Source organism: Venturia canescens, chromosome 3 (assembly GCF_019457755.1).
Source record: "Venturia canescens isolate UGA chromosome 3, ASM1945775v1, whole genome shotgun sequence".
Classification (NCBI taxonomy): Eukaryota; Metazoa; Arthropoda; class Insecta; order Hymenoptera; family Ichneumonidae; genus Venturia; species Venturia canescens.
In genome coordinates, this window is record NC_057423.1 from 10,129,793 (window position 1) to 10,141,329 (window position 11,537).

The 11,537-nt window shown below is 37.6% G+C and overlaps 2 protein-coding genes across 3 annotated transcripts; one reads left to right on the forward strand and one right to left on the reverse strand.

The window, feature by feature from the left end:
- Nucleotides 1-1,315: 1,315 nt before the first annotated feature.
- Nucleotides 1,316-6,675, forward strand: LOC122408362 (uncharacterized). The gene is made up of 7 exons (XM_043415096.1): nucleotides 1,316-1,570; nucleotides 1,712-2,204; nucleotides 2,601-2,792; nucleotides 5,047-5,366; nucleotides 5,424-5,644; nucleotides 5,793-6,059; nucleotides 6,191-6,675. The coding sequence occupies exons 2-7, from the start codon at nucleotides 1,782-1,784 to the stop codon at nucleotides 6,535-6,537; spliced, it is 1,770 nt and encodes a 589-aa protein (XP_043271031.1). The 5' UTR covers nucleotides 1,316-1,570; nucleotides 1,712-1,781; the 3' UTR covers nucleotides 6,538-6,675.
- l(1)G0020 (RNA cytidine acetyltransferase l(1)G0020) lies at nucleotides 5,691-11,459 on the reverse strand. Of its 2 annotated transcripts, XM_043415083.1 has the most exons (13): nucleotides 11,202-11,459; nucleotides 10,814-11,077; nucleotides 10,417-10,575; nucleotides 9,861-10,305; nucleotides 9,135-9,760; nucleotides 8,554-8,847; nucleotides 8,325-8,472; nucleotides 8,060-8,204; nucleotides 7,762-7,973; nucleotides 7,387-7,559; nucleotides 7,003-7,251; nucleotides 6,774-6,915; nucleotides 5,691-6,050 (listed from the first exon to the last, which is right to left on the reverse strand). In XM_043415083.1, exons 1-13 carry the CDS (start codon nucleotides 11,307-11,309, stop codon nucleotides 6,037-6,039), a joined length of 2,979 nt encoding a protein of 992 aa, XP_043271018.1. In that variant the 5' UTR covers nucleotides 11,310-11,459; the 3' UTR covers nucleotides 5,691-6,036. The 2 variants fall into 2 exon arrangements, with proteins under 2 accessions (XP_043271018.1, XP_043271017.1); XM_043415082.1 differs by lacking the exon at nucleotides 5,691-6,050 and having other exon boundaries at nucleotides 6,568-6,915; nucleotides 11,202-11,457.
- Nucleotides 11,460-11,537: the final 78 nt, after the last annotated feature.

Here is an 11,537-nt window from a genome sequence, read left to right on the forward strand (position 1 = left end):
ATGTTACTAAAATTCTGGATAGCTCGAGATTTTCAGCGAAGAATCTTTTGAAATTTCTTATCAAGAATCACGGGAAAAGTGAATCCTCCACGCTTCGTCATGCGTCGTGATTACAGTGAATAACGACGATACGGATAATAAAGCCGAGCGCTATAGACGATTGGAATATTAGTCATCGACTCACAGTCAGAGAAATGGAACGAAAAAAAAATTCGTCGTACGACGTCAGTCCGCACTGCCGCGGTTGTATTTATTCGAACTAATGTTGTTTTCGAAAATAAACGATAATACAAAATAAAAAATTTTATTTTTTGAACGAGATTTTTCGCCGAACATGTGAAAAAGAATGGGATAGAAATAAACTTTTTTAAACATGTCAGTTTTGAAGGCCATTTTTTTTTTTCAATCTTCATACATTGTCATTTGAGAAACCCTGAAGCGTGAGTGTCGTAATATAAAGTATGGTTGAATTCGTAGCGCAGTGAAAATCGATAAAATATGCACGTGAGTCATCCTGCGAAGTAATATTAAACCCTACAACGTTATCAATTTACTGAGGGCGAAGTCCTGTGGGGATTTTCGATTGGAACCCTAACATTAGCAGCAGGGACATGCAACTGTCCTCATAAACATGCAAACTTTCTCCCTCGAGTTCGCACCAATAGTTTTCCTTCTTATAAATTATGCACTGCCACTGGTATTCGTCGTATTTCGCTCCGAGTTGTACTATTGATTTAACAGGGGTGTAAATGCACCCCGCTACGATAATTTTTTACCAACCGTATAATTTGCTTCGAAAACTTCTAAACCATCTGAACGACGACAATTTTTTCAACTCTCGCGTTCATGTACTATCGAATAAAATGTAGCTAAAAATAAACGTACTAATTTTTCTTTAAAATTAATTCAAACTGAATTTGAATTAAGTTAATTGGTAGCCCTGTTGTTAAAAGACCAGTTATATTACTGACGTACGTAATTTTTTTTTTTTGACCAAAAAAAATCTGACCGTCCCTAGGGAGTTTTGGTGAAATGTCTATCGGCGGAATTCAGAACTAACCAAAGAAAATACGAATTGATTCCGGTATTTATGAAAAATTCATTTATGTTCAATTATTGTTTTGCCAGCAGTTGTATTAAGTATCTTCAGATATATGGCGCAATTCAATTTTGGTACAAAAATAATCGCGAAAACTCAAAAATATGGAGAAAAAGTGTTAAATCCGGTTTTGTTATCAGCAGTCGATGACTGGCCTGTAACGAGACAAGTTTGACACCCCCTCGTACCGTTGCTCGTACATGCGTTCAGCCATCTTTGTGCAATGTATTCCATGAAGAAATAGATGGTGCAAAAATCTCCGAAATCTATATTCGCGTACATCGCGTTGTTGAGAATCGTGTTCTGTGACGTGATTTCCAGTGCTATATTATTATTAATTAACAAACATTCGAGTGTACAGAAAGAAAAGTATAATACCCGATTATCAGTGAAAAAGTGTCTGAACAACGTGTTAGAAAATAGGTGAAATGCTGGAGGGTTAAAATATCGAAGAATCTGAAACAAAAGCAGGTAAATAAGAGATTGATATCAAGTGTATATGCGTGAACGTTGAAAAGCATGCTTGGAAGGAAGTGCTGTCGTGTTTTCGGCGTAGTCGCGCCGGTGGCGCTTTGGGGGTGAGTTTTTAATGCGATTAAATTTAATGCGTAGGTGATTCGCGACAACAACAAAGAATCGAATTGCCGGGGGGGGTTTTTGGGCTTTAATCGGTCTAACGAAAATGAGTCCTCTAAATCGGGGTCCACCACTCGGGCCGAGAATGCCGCCGGTGGGAATGCGACCGCCACTGCCGCGTTTTGGCGGGAGGCCTCCAATACCCTTGCGAATGGCACGCCCTCCGGGTCGCCCTCCACTTTTTGCTCCCATGCGTCAGAGGATGATGCCACCGAGGCCTCGTCCTCCCATGATGGGACCCAACGGCCCACCACCCCTTTTTGGTCCTCGAGGCCGTGGAGTTCCTCCTCTAATGCCACCCATCATGGGTCCCAGAGTTATGGGTCCCCGAGGACCCATCATTCGACCCGGACCCAGAGGTATTTTGCCGCCACAAGGTCTGCCGCATATGCGACCAAGATTTCCAATGGGCAACGGCAATATCAAAATGAAAGCCATCAACATCGCTAAAAAAGTCATCAAATTGGAGGTAATATTTTAGTGGTCTTCAACCATTTCTGGTTTTCTCTTGTACACTAAAAATGATGGTGAAAATCACTTTGAATTTGTGTCAATGAAAGAGGCCCACGGAAGTAGAAAATTTTCAACACTTTTTAGTATAAAAAACTTTTTTGGTTCATTAGAGCATAAAAATGAGACTTGAAAACTTTTCAAAGTGCCTCTTACTAAGCTGGTGATTGTAAACACAAGAATTTCTTAGCGAATCGTAATGTTTTGTAGATCAAAGTTCTCATTCATGACTGTTTTTTATAGAAACTATTCGAAATCTTTTTTGCCCTGGAATTTTATTTGCGAATAAAACAATCAATGATTCTAATGAACTTTGAATTTAAACAATTAAAGATAATTTATGAATGCGATTTAGGAGCTGGAAATGAAAAAACCTTGGATGACGGATGAAATCAGAAACGAGATACAAAAAAAGAATAAACTCTATGCCAAAGGGAGAAAAAATAAGGATGCCAAAGAGTGGGAGGAGTTTAAGGATTTGAGGAACAAAGTTACCCGAATGATCAGAGACGCGAAGAATGAATATTTGGCCAAAAATCCTGAGCAGGTTTGTCCCAAGTTGCAAAGATTTTCAAGTTTATAAGTCATCTTTGTACATTTATGTACTGAAACAAATATTCATGAAATGCAACGTGACCCGCTTTATCATTTCTGATGCAATAAATTATGTTGCATTCCATGAATAATAGGTAAGTATGATAAAAACATTTTTGTGCATGTTAACACCAAAAGTCCCACAAAATTGGCAACTCCTTTCACAAAACCCTCCCAAGACCGTATCCCGAGTTTGGATCTTGGAAACTTTTCAAAACCTGTGTTGAATCCTGAAGAAATAGGTCGAAAAATTGAGTTGAGTTCTGAAAACAATTAAAAAGTCGAATGAAACATAAAGTTGAGAAAAAATGAAAAAAAAAAAAAAAAACGTTTGCAGAGTACTCGTTACATTGATCGTTGAAAGGAAACATTTGAAAATTTGTAAATTCCATTTGTTTTGATTGTTTGTTGTATTAAAAATGTTGGTTGATGGGTTGCTTTGGTTACAGGGTGGTCAGAAATCAGAAAACAAAGATAATACAATTGATCCCACGTGTGTTCAGGAAAGTGAAAGTCCTGAGAAAAGTGAGAATATGGAAAGTACCGATAATACTGACAATGAGAATACCGAAAATACTGAGAAAATCGAAAGCAACGGTTGCGCCAATACGCCCGAGAATACTGACAATAATGGGCTTAAGGAGGAGACTCAGCCTTCCAGCATACAGGCTCAGTCTTAAAGCTTCAGGCTAATTCCCTCCTCTCTCCGAAGTAAAAGAAAATTGCATATATATTCTAAATGAAAAACAAAACAAAAGATCAAAACCAACGACATCGTGTTTCTCTTTTATTATATTCATTTTATTTCACAAAAGTATTTCTGTATTTTTCATATTTTTTTTCACATTCTTTCCAAACTTATGTATATTCTTTTCAGTCCTTGCGATCAAGGGACAGTATCGCATTAAATTAATCAATTTGTAAATGCATTAGAAATTAGTGAAATAACGAACAAAAAGCAAATCCTTTTTTCGTTGCTTTTAAATAAGCAAAAAAATGTACATTATCGAACGTCGAGTTAATTATTGCGCCACTTATAATATTGTCACAATGTCTCCTACACGAGAATCTTGTAATAGTGGGAAAACAATGTGATCGATTTGTTTCTCGGTTCCTTCAATTATCTTTGTTTTTTTTTCTTCTTATTTTCTTTCATTCTTTTTTTTAATATATCCTAATTTGAACGAAGCTTGTAATGTTGTAAAATTTACTGTACGAGATCCAAAGGGTCTTGGATGAGAACAAAAATTAAGAGATTATTCCAAAACTTGGATTTATTGTTGAGATTCTCTTCAAGCGTTTTTCATTAATAACTTTCATTTAAAAGTAGATTATACAGTGTTTATCGTGCCGTAACATTCCCTCACCGGTACTCGCATAGCCATAGCATTGTATAACGAATGAAAACGTTGAGAAATATTTAAATTAGATTTATTTAACGAGTACAGAGAATAAAAAACAACACGTAGCTTTAAACACGATCCTAATTATCAGGAACTCAGTTCACTCTCTCTTTCTCTCGTGTGCTTGAATCCATCAGTTTTAATTTTACATGCCACTCAATATTCCACACGATTTTTCCTCCCCTCTTTATCAAATCGACTATCATACTGATCTTGAACTCGTTACGTACCATTGCATCAACGGAAACCGATAAATCATATAAAAATATGAAACAGAATGAAAATAAAATCATAAATTTGTAACTAAAATTCATATTGCAAAAATAAATAATATTTCTACAAGTTCTAACGAAAGTGTTACTTCTCTTCTTAAAGCCAGTAAATGGGTTAAAGAGGTACGACGATGGGTAATCTTTTTTTTATCGATAAAAAGAGTAAATGTTTTATTCAAACACGAAAACAACATTATCGCAGTTCATGCGAAATCATAGTCATGCCTCTTGAAAACTCACCGAATTTGCCTATAGAAGAATACATGAATTAAGGTTCGTGTCTGTCTCAACAAAGCACACAGATTCGATCATTGTTAATTATTACTTTGTAGTGTAAAAACTATTTTCTAGCAAACTTTTCATTAACACAAAACTGTTGTCCCACAATCGCCGGTTGCTTAACATTTTTATTTTGTAAAGGAAAAGAATTGCGTTTTGAAAAAATCAACTAAAAGATAAAAAACAACAAGCCGAATCTATCCTTGTGCCAATCGTCCCGAGTAACGAAAAAATTTCAAGCAAACATTTGCAGGCGCATTTGTACGAAGACGACAACGAAGAGCCTTATGACCAGAGGGATGAGACGTATACGAGCTCGGAAGATGACATCGATGAAGACGATCCATCGAGCCGATATTGCGAGGTTTGCGATCGTGAGTTCGAGACGTCCGATTTGCTTCGGAGACACGTGGAAACTCATACAACGTGTGACATCGACGGATGCACATTTTCGGCGCATCCTAAGCTCGTCGAAAAGCACGTTCAGATGCAGCATCGCACTGGTCTTTATCACAGAATTAAACATATTTCTACACCCGAAGATATCGAAAAATGGATTATGGAAAGAAAGAAGTAAGTTTTCTTGTTCTTTCTGCTCAATGTGAAATTCTCATAGATTTTTTATCTCAGGAAATATCCGACCAAAGCCGTCGTGGAAGCGAAGAAAGCTGAACGCTTGGAAAAGATTGAAAGGGGTGAAATTATCGAGAGACAAAAAAATGATCGCGAATTGAAAAAACCTGTGCGTGAGAGAAGACGAAAGACTCGAAAACGGAGGACCAAGGAGTCTGTCGTGGAAACCGAACCGGAAGTTCAATTGTACAGGGGTTTACGTCCGTTTTCTGGAACAGGTCAGTTCTCGTTCGAATTAAATACTTGTACTAAAAAAACAACCCGAAAGTGAATTATTGCACATTTATTTGTCACGTTAGAATAACAAGATTCAATAAAAAGAATAAGGGATTATGTAATTTTTAAAAATTCAACGAACTCCCACAGCTAAATTGCGTGAAATCGTTGATGAGAATGAAGATGAAGAGCCCGAAATTGAACAAATGGAGGACGACGAGTTTCTTCATGTGACGTGCCAAATTTCTGACGACGAAGATGAAAATGTTCCAGTTCAATGCAGTGAGTCGCTTCCTCCAACACCAGAAAAACCTCAAAAGGAAAATATCCTCGTGGAAAATAAAGTTTCTCCAGTGATTGAAAACAAATCTGGCCTCGCCAGTTTGATGGCGAGTTATGGCAGTGATTCTGAAGAAGGTAAAATTAGGTTTTTTTAGAAAATTTTGTTCACTTCAAAAATCGATTAAAATTCCCAAAAATGCTCGTGTACATTTTTTCCAATTTTTTCTAATCGCGCCTATAAGAATTTTCATCTTTTTCGTTCATAGACGAGGCCCCCGAAGAAATTCCGATCAAGAGACTAAAAGTGGAAATTCCACCTGCGAGTGAAGCTCCGAAAGTCCAAGAATCTTTGGAGCAGGCCACGATAAGCGAGCCAAAAATAGCTGAGAAAAAGCTCGAAGTGAAAGTGAAAAATCGAAAAAACTCTACGAGAAAATCAGAAAAACCACTGAGAAAGGAACAACCCCGCAATATTAACAACAATAATGGACATTACAGTCAGAAACGTTTGATGTTGCTGCAACGACTTTTATCTCGCTCCATACAACACGAAAGAAATCTTATTTGTCAATGTATAAAATACATAGCGGATAACAACTTTTTTGAGGAATGACCAGTTCTGATGGAAAGTACAAAAAAAAACTGTTTTCTGTATATATTTATTTAAAAAAACAGCATATGTTTTTTGTTGTTGTTATGATATTCTTTATATTGTACAGTTTTTCATTAAAATTGAACAATCGCACTGTCATCCTTTAGAAAATCGTTTTTTCTTTTTGTTATTCTTTCGATCGCCCCCGGAAATTTCATCGAGCGCATCGTTCATTGATACATTGGCACGTTTCTCACCGCTCTTTATCGAGATGAGAGATTTGCTGGAATTGCTTTTGAGAACGTTGTCCCAATCTTCGTCGGTGCCTTTTATCGCGTACTGCTTCAAATTTTCCTGTTTTAATTTGGCTAATTCGGCACGTTGTTTGGCTTGAAGTTCCTGCGAGAGAAATTCGCTTGATTGCAATTGATTTGCCAACAAAAGTACTAAAGTCACAAATTGTCGAATTTTTCAAGAAAATTTCACCTTAGCTGCGGCTTCCAACTCGGCGTTCATGCTTTTTCCCTTTTCCGCATCGACACGTATCTCGTCGTTTGATCTTTCGCTTCTCATCATCGTACTTTCAACAAATTCCTCGGCTACGCCGTTCAGGAATTGCATCGACTTTCGTACAACTCGGTTAAACAAACCGAGCAATTGTGACGATGGCAAATCCAATTCTTCCGCGAGCTTGTCCACCGTTTTGTGTTGAAGACCCAGCCCGAGAAGTATTGCCTGAAAAATTACCACAATTATTTCGAAAACTAGGGGCAAATGTAATTCGAGATTTAATTTGTAAAAGAATTTTGAAACCATCAAATCCATTGTAGGGGGGAAAATGAGTCGCAGAATTCGTGATAGGCTACATACCGCTTGAACCGGTGAAAAGTGCGTCTCTCCCATCAAATTGAGGAAATACAGACGTGCCAGAGGCGGCAACAAATCCATTATCAAATGATAATCAGCCATATTATTACTGTACATTCCCAAACGCTTCAGATCGTAAGGCGTGAAGAATGCGTCCAACATTTCTTTTTTGATAACTGAAAAAGAATTTCCGATGCTGATTAATAAAAGCTTTTTTCAGAGTTTCGAATTCAAATTATAAATAGTAAATAGAATTATTGAAACAGTTTTTCCTGGCACTTTGACATCAAATAATTACCAATTAACCAGGATAAAATGATAGAAACATTTTTATTCGAGAACAATTTTTTTTTTATTCCTAATCAGTTTTGAACCGACCTGTGTTCGTAGATTTAACAGCTTTATTCGTGAGAATCCCGAGAGCTAAAGACGGGGAATAGTTATTGAAAGAGTACGACAGAAGGGTAGTAAATCTTCGTCGAAAATCTTTCCAATAAGCCTCGAGCCATCCAAAGTCTTTGTCTTCGTCCGAAACGATTTTGCACAGCATTATGCATGAATGTTCAGCAGTTATGTCATTTGCAGTTTGCCTAAATTTGATGTGGAATAAAAAAATTGATCGCTAGGATTCTCGGATTTGATGATTTTATTCAAGGACACAGAAAGTAGAGCAAACCTCAGATAAACCGGAACGAAGTTTGATCTTTTCCAGAATTTTAAAAGAGGCTCCGTCAGTCCGTAAGACACGCCAATGTAGTCCAAACTTTCGGGTCGTCGTTCAGTCAATTTGAGCAGAAGTGGTGGCAGAGATGCTCTGGGTTCTGGAAAAAAATCCAAATAATTGTTAGACACCCATTTAAAAATGTAATTTAAAGAAATGTTTTTTGGTTCAATTCAATTCCTTTCACTCAACGAGCTCTATAAAAATTGACAATTTTCACCGATTGTTTCCTCGAGAAGGTCCAAATGTTCGTCCGCAATTCGAGAAATTTCCGTGCTCGCTGCCTCGTCAGATTTTTCATCGAGATTCGGTATTTTCATTTCGTAATATTGTCTGAGTAATTCCATAGCTCGACTTCCGTAACCCATCTGCAAAATGTTATCGTAAAACTAGTAAATTTATAGATTGAAAAATTTTCGTTGACAAAAATATGCGAAAATGTATCGTACGCCTTGATAATCAGGATGCGTAGCTAAACGCACGATCCGAGCGCCAGCTAATCTTGGAAAATCATTGTCCTGATACTGCTGCGCGATTGTCCACGGTATAAGATCACCTGCGGCTCTTCGTCCCCGTCCCAATCCATCGGCTATCGTTTCTTTGCTGACTTCGCCTTCCAGACATACTTGTATAACCACCAAAATTTCGGGCAGAGATTTTCTGTTGGGATCGACCGGGCCAAGGAGACAGAAGAGGTGATGAGCTGGTGCGTCCGACATCATTTGGAGATCGTTTGGACTATTCTAAAATGAAAAAGCACAATTCAATTAGAAGAAGGAAAAATGAGATTGTTAAATTGTTATTATGAATCTAACCCAAGATTCTCATAGTCAAAACGTGTCTTGTCAACCCCAGCTCTACAGATTTTAGTAATTGCAGAAAAAAACTCTACAAAACGGAAGAGTTCTGGAATAATGCAAACAAGAAATTTTTCAATGAAAAACAACGAAAATCGAAAATTATTCAAAAAAGGAGTTTTCAACGACAAAAATGGATGTCTCCTCCGATTCTGTTGTAAGAATTCATTTACCTTGTAGTGAGAAGCGACGTAAAGTGCGACAAGTCTTTGAAGAAACAACTCTGAGGCTTTGTGATACGAGAAAAGAGTATCTCGATTGATATAATACAATTGGCAAATGTCGGGCGGTGGACATCCGGAAAGGATCGGCGCGTGAGTCATGGCATCGAGGCAGAGTAAATTTGTGAGCCACTCTTCGACGGCGTCGCCGGGTTTGTAACGAATAGATTCGTCGAGCGTAAGCTCGTAAAGTTGTCGACCGAGAAGAGATTTTTCCGATTTCGATTTGTCGGATTTATCCTGATGATTCGGTGTGGTAGTTTGAGATCTCAGTTGTTGCAACAATTTGAGAGAAAGAGAACGTCCTGTACCCTCGTAGCCGTTGATCGTCGAGGAAAGGAAAACAAGATAAGGGCCGAGCATCGCTTTGACGTAAGGCAGCGGAATCGCTGCTGCTTCGTCAATTACGAGCAATTCCGCTTGACTCAATTTGTGTACGTCCGTTGGATGGATGTACTGGATCGTTTGTCTGTGATCTCGAAAAACGTTGACGCGGACAGTCGCTTTATTGAATTCTGGATTTGTTGATTGAACCAGGCCGTAATCGAGATGTTCCTGGTAAGCCAGAGCATCGAAACCTTCAATTTGGTAGGGGAATAAAATTTTTTTTAAATTTGATGAATCAAGTTAAAAAGTCGATAATTTCATTTGATTTAAACAACCAATATTTCGAGTCACCTTTGAAAACAAACTCGAACAACGTGTTCAAATTTTCTGGACTTGGACTTGAGATGTAAATGTTCGAGTATCCGAAAGCGACAGCTCCGGCGATGGCGAGACCAAGAGTCGCAGATTTTCCACGACCTCTCGCCGCGGTTAACGAAACGGTTGATCTTAAAGTCTTTTCGGATATCGTTTCGATGAATTTGAGAAGAGCTTTGGCCTGATCAACCGTTTTGCAGCAGTTTATCAGTGATGAAACTGGCTGTGTGTCCTTGAAACTTTCCTTTAGCGTTTCAAGCTCAGCTTGTTCCTCGCTCGTAGTTTCACCTTTTGGCAGGGCTTCTATTTTCAAGTTTTGCGACGATATTGGTAAAACTCGTAGTTGATCATCCACAACGAGACAACGGTCGCAAGAAGCAAGGGACAATAAAAATCTTTCGTTGAATCTACAGACTACATCCTGAAATTTGAAAGAAGCCATTTTTGTGGAAAACTATCCCATGAGAATTAAGGCAAATATTATAATATGAATACCTGCAAAAATTCAATGAAATTGGTTAAAATTCTGTACCTGATGTGCCTCGGTCCGAAAACGCTGATGAACATCCATGCTCATTGTATACAATTTTTTCAAAGACGTAACGGATTGTAACAGTAATATTATCACTCCTCCACCTTCCACAGTTTCTATAGTACGAGCCAAGAGATTTGGTGTGAGAGCTTCAAAATCCTTTGAAAGAATAATTAATTTTTAATCCTATTTCATTTAAATCCAACTTGAAATTCCAATATGTTGATATGGATTTGAAATCAATGATTGGTAACATATTTTTTTAGCAAAAGTTGAATCTCGAACATCAAAGAGACTGGTTTATAAAGCAAAACTAAATTTAAGAGTCCTAAAGCAGAAAATGACTCTAGAAGTGAAAAAAAATCAATTATTCAACTAGTTTAAATCATTTTTGTACCTGAAGGACACACATTCCGTATGTGTTTCCTAAAATTTTATGTGTCTCGTTATAATAACAGTAACGGATGTTTGTTGATACAACAAACAATTCGAAAGGGTCGTCCTCGTTGACATCAAGTTTCCCTGCTTTAACTTTTTTCTGAATGGATTTCATACGTTTTTTGCGATGGCTACTGAACCCCAACTCTTTTTTATAACACCATAGAACGGAGGGTCGTGCTTTAACGACGGATTTCGATAACATGTGATGGAGAAGAACAACCTGAAAACAAAAAATTGATTGTCATTTTTCATCGATTTTCATTCCAATGTAATCATTTTTCCATTTCGTGCTAAAAATGTTTTTTCCGTTTGATCACGGGTTCAAAATTTTTCGAAAAAACTACCTGATCCCTCGCTTTTTCTCCAACAATAACGAACATTGTTCTGTGTCCACTGATAACTCCATTTTCGATTAAAACTCGTATACGGTTGTCAATCTTTTTACGAACCATACTGAAGCTCAAATCCTAAAAAGGATTAATAAAAATTTCTATTTTATAACTATTCTAACACTGCCAATTGATTTCATATACTTTGGGACTTTGGGCAGAGTACGTTTTGAGGTTATAAATCGCTGGCACGTGTGCGCAATCGCGATAGTAGCGTTACGGACGAGCAAAATGGGAACTACCATGGGAATGATAGCTATAAGAAGAAATATATATGGGAAAGCTCGCAAA

Excerpts from the sequence above, each read along its gene's own strand:
- LOC122408362 (XM_043415096.1), top strand. The coding sequence starts at position 1,782 with ATGAGTCCTCTAAATCGGGGTCCACCACTCGGGCCGAGAATGCCGCCG. Across the intron at positions 2,793-5,046 it reads TGGCCAAAAATCCTGAGCAG|GCGCATTTGTACGAAGACGA; the intron begins GTTTGTCCCAAG and ends AAACATTTGCAG. Across the intron at positions 5,645-5,792 it reads ACGTCCGTTTTCTGGAACAG|CTAAATTGCGTGAAATCGTT; the intron begins GTCAGTTCTCGT and ends GAACTCCCACAG.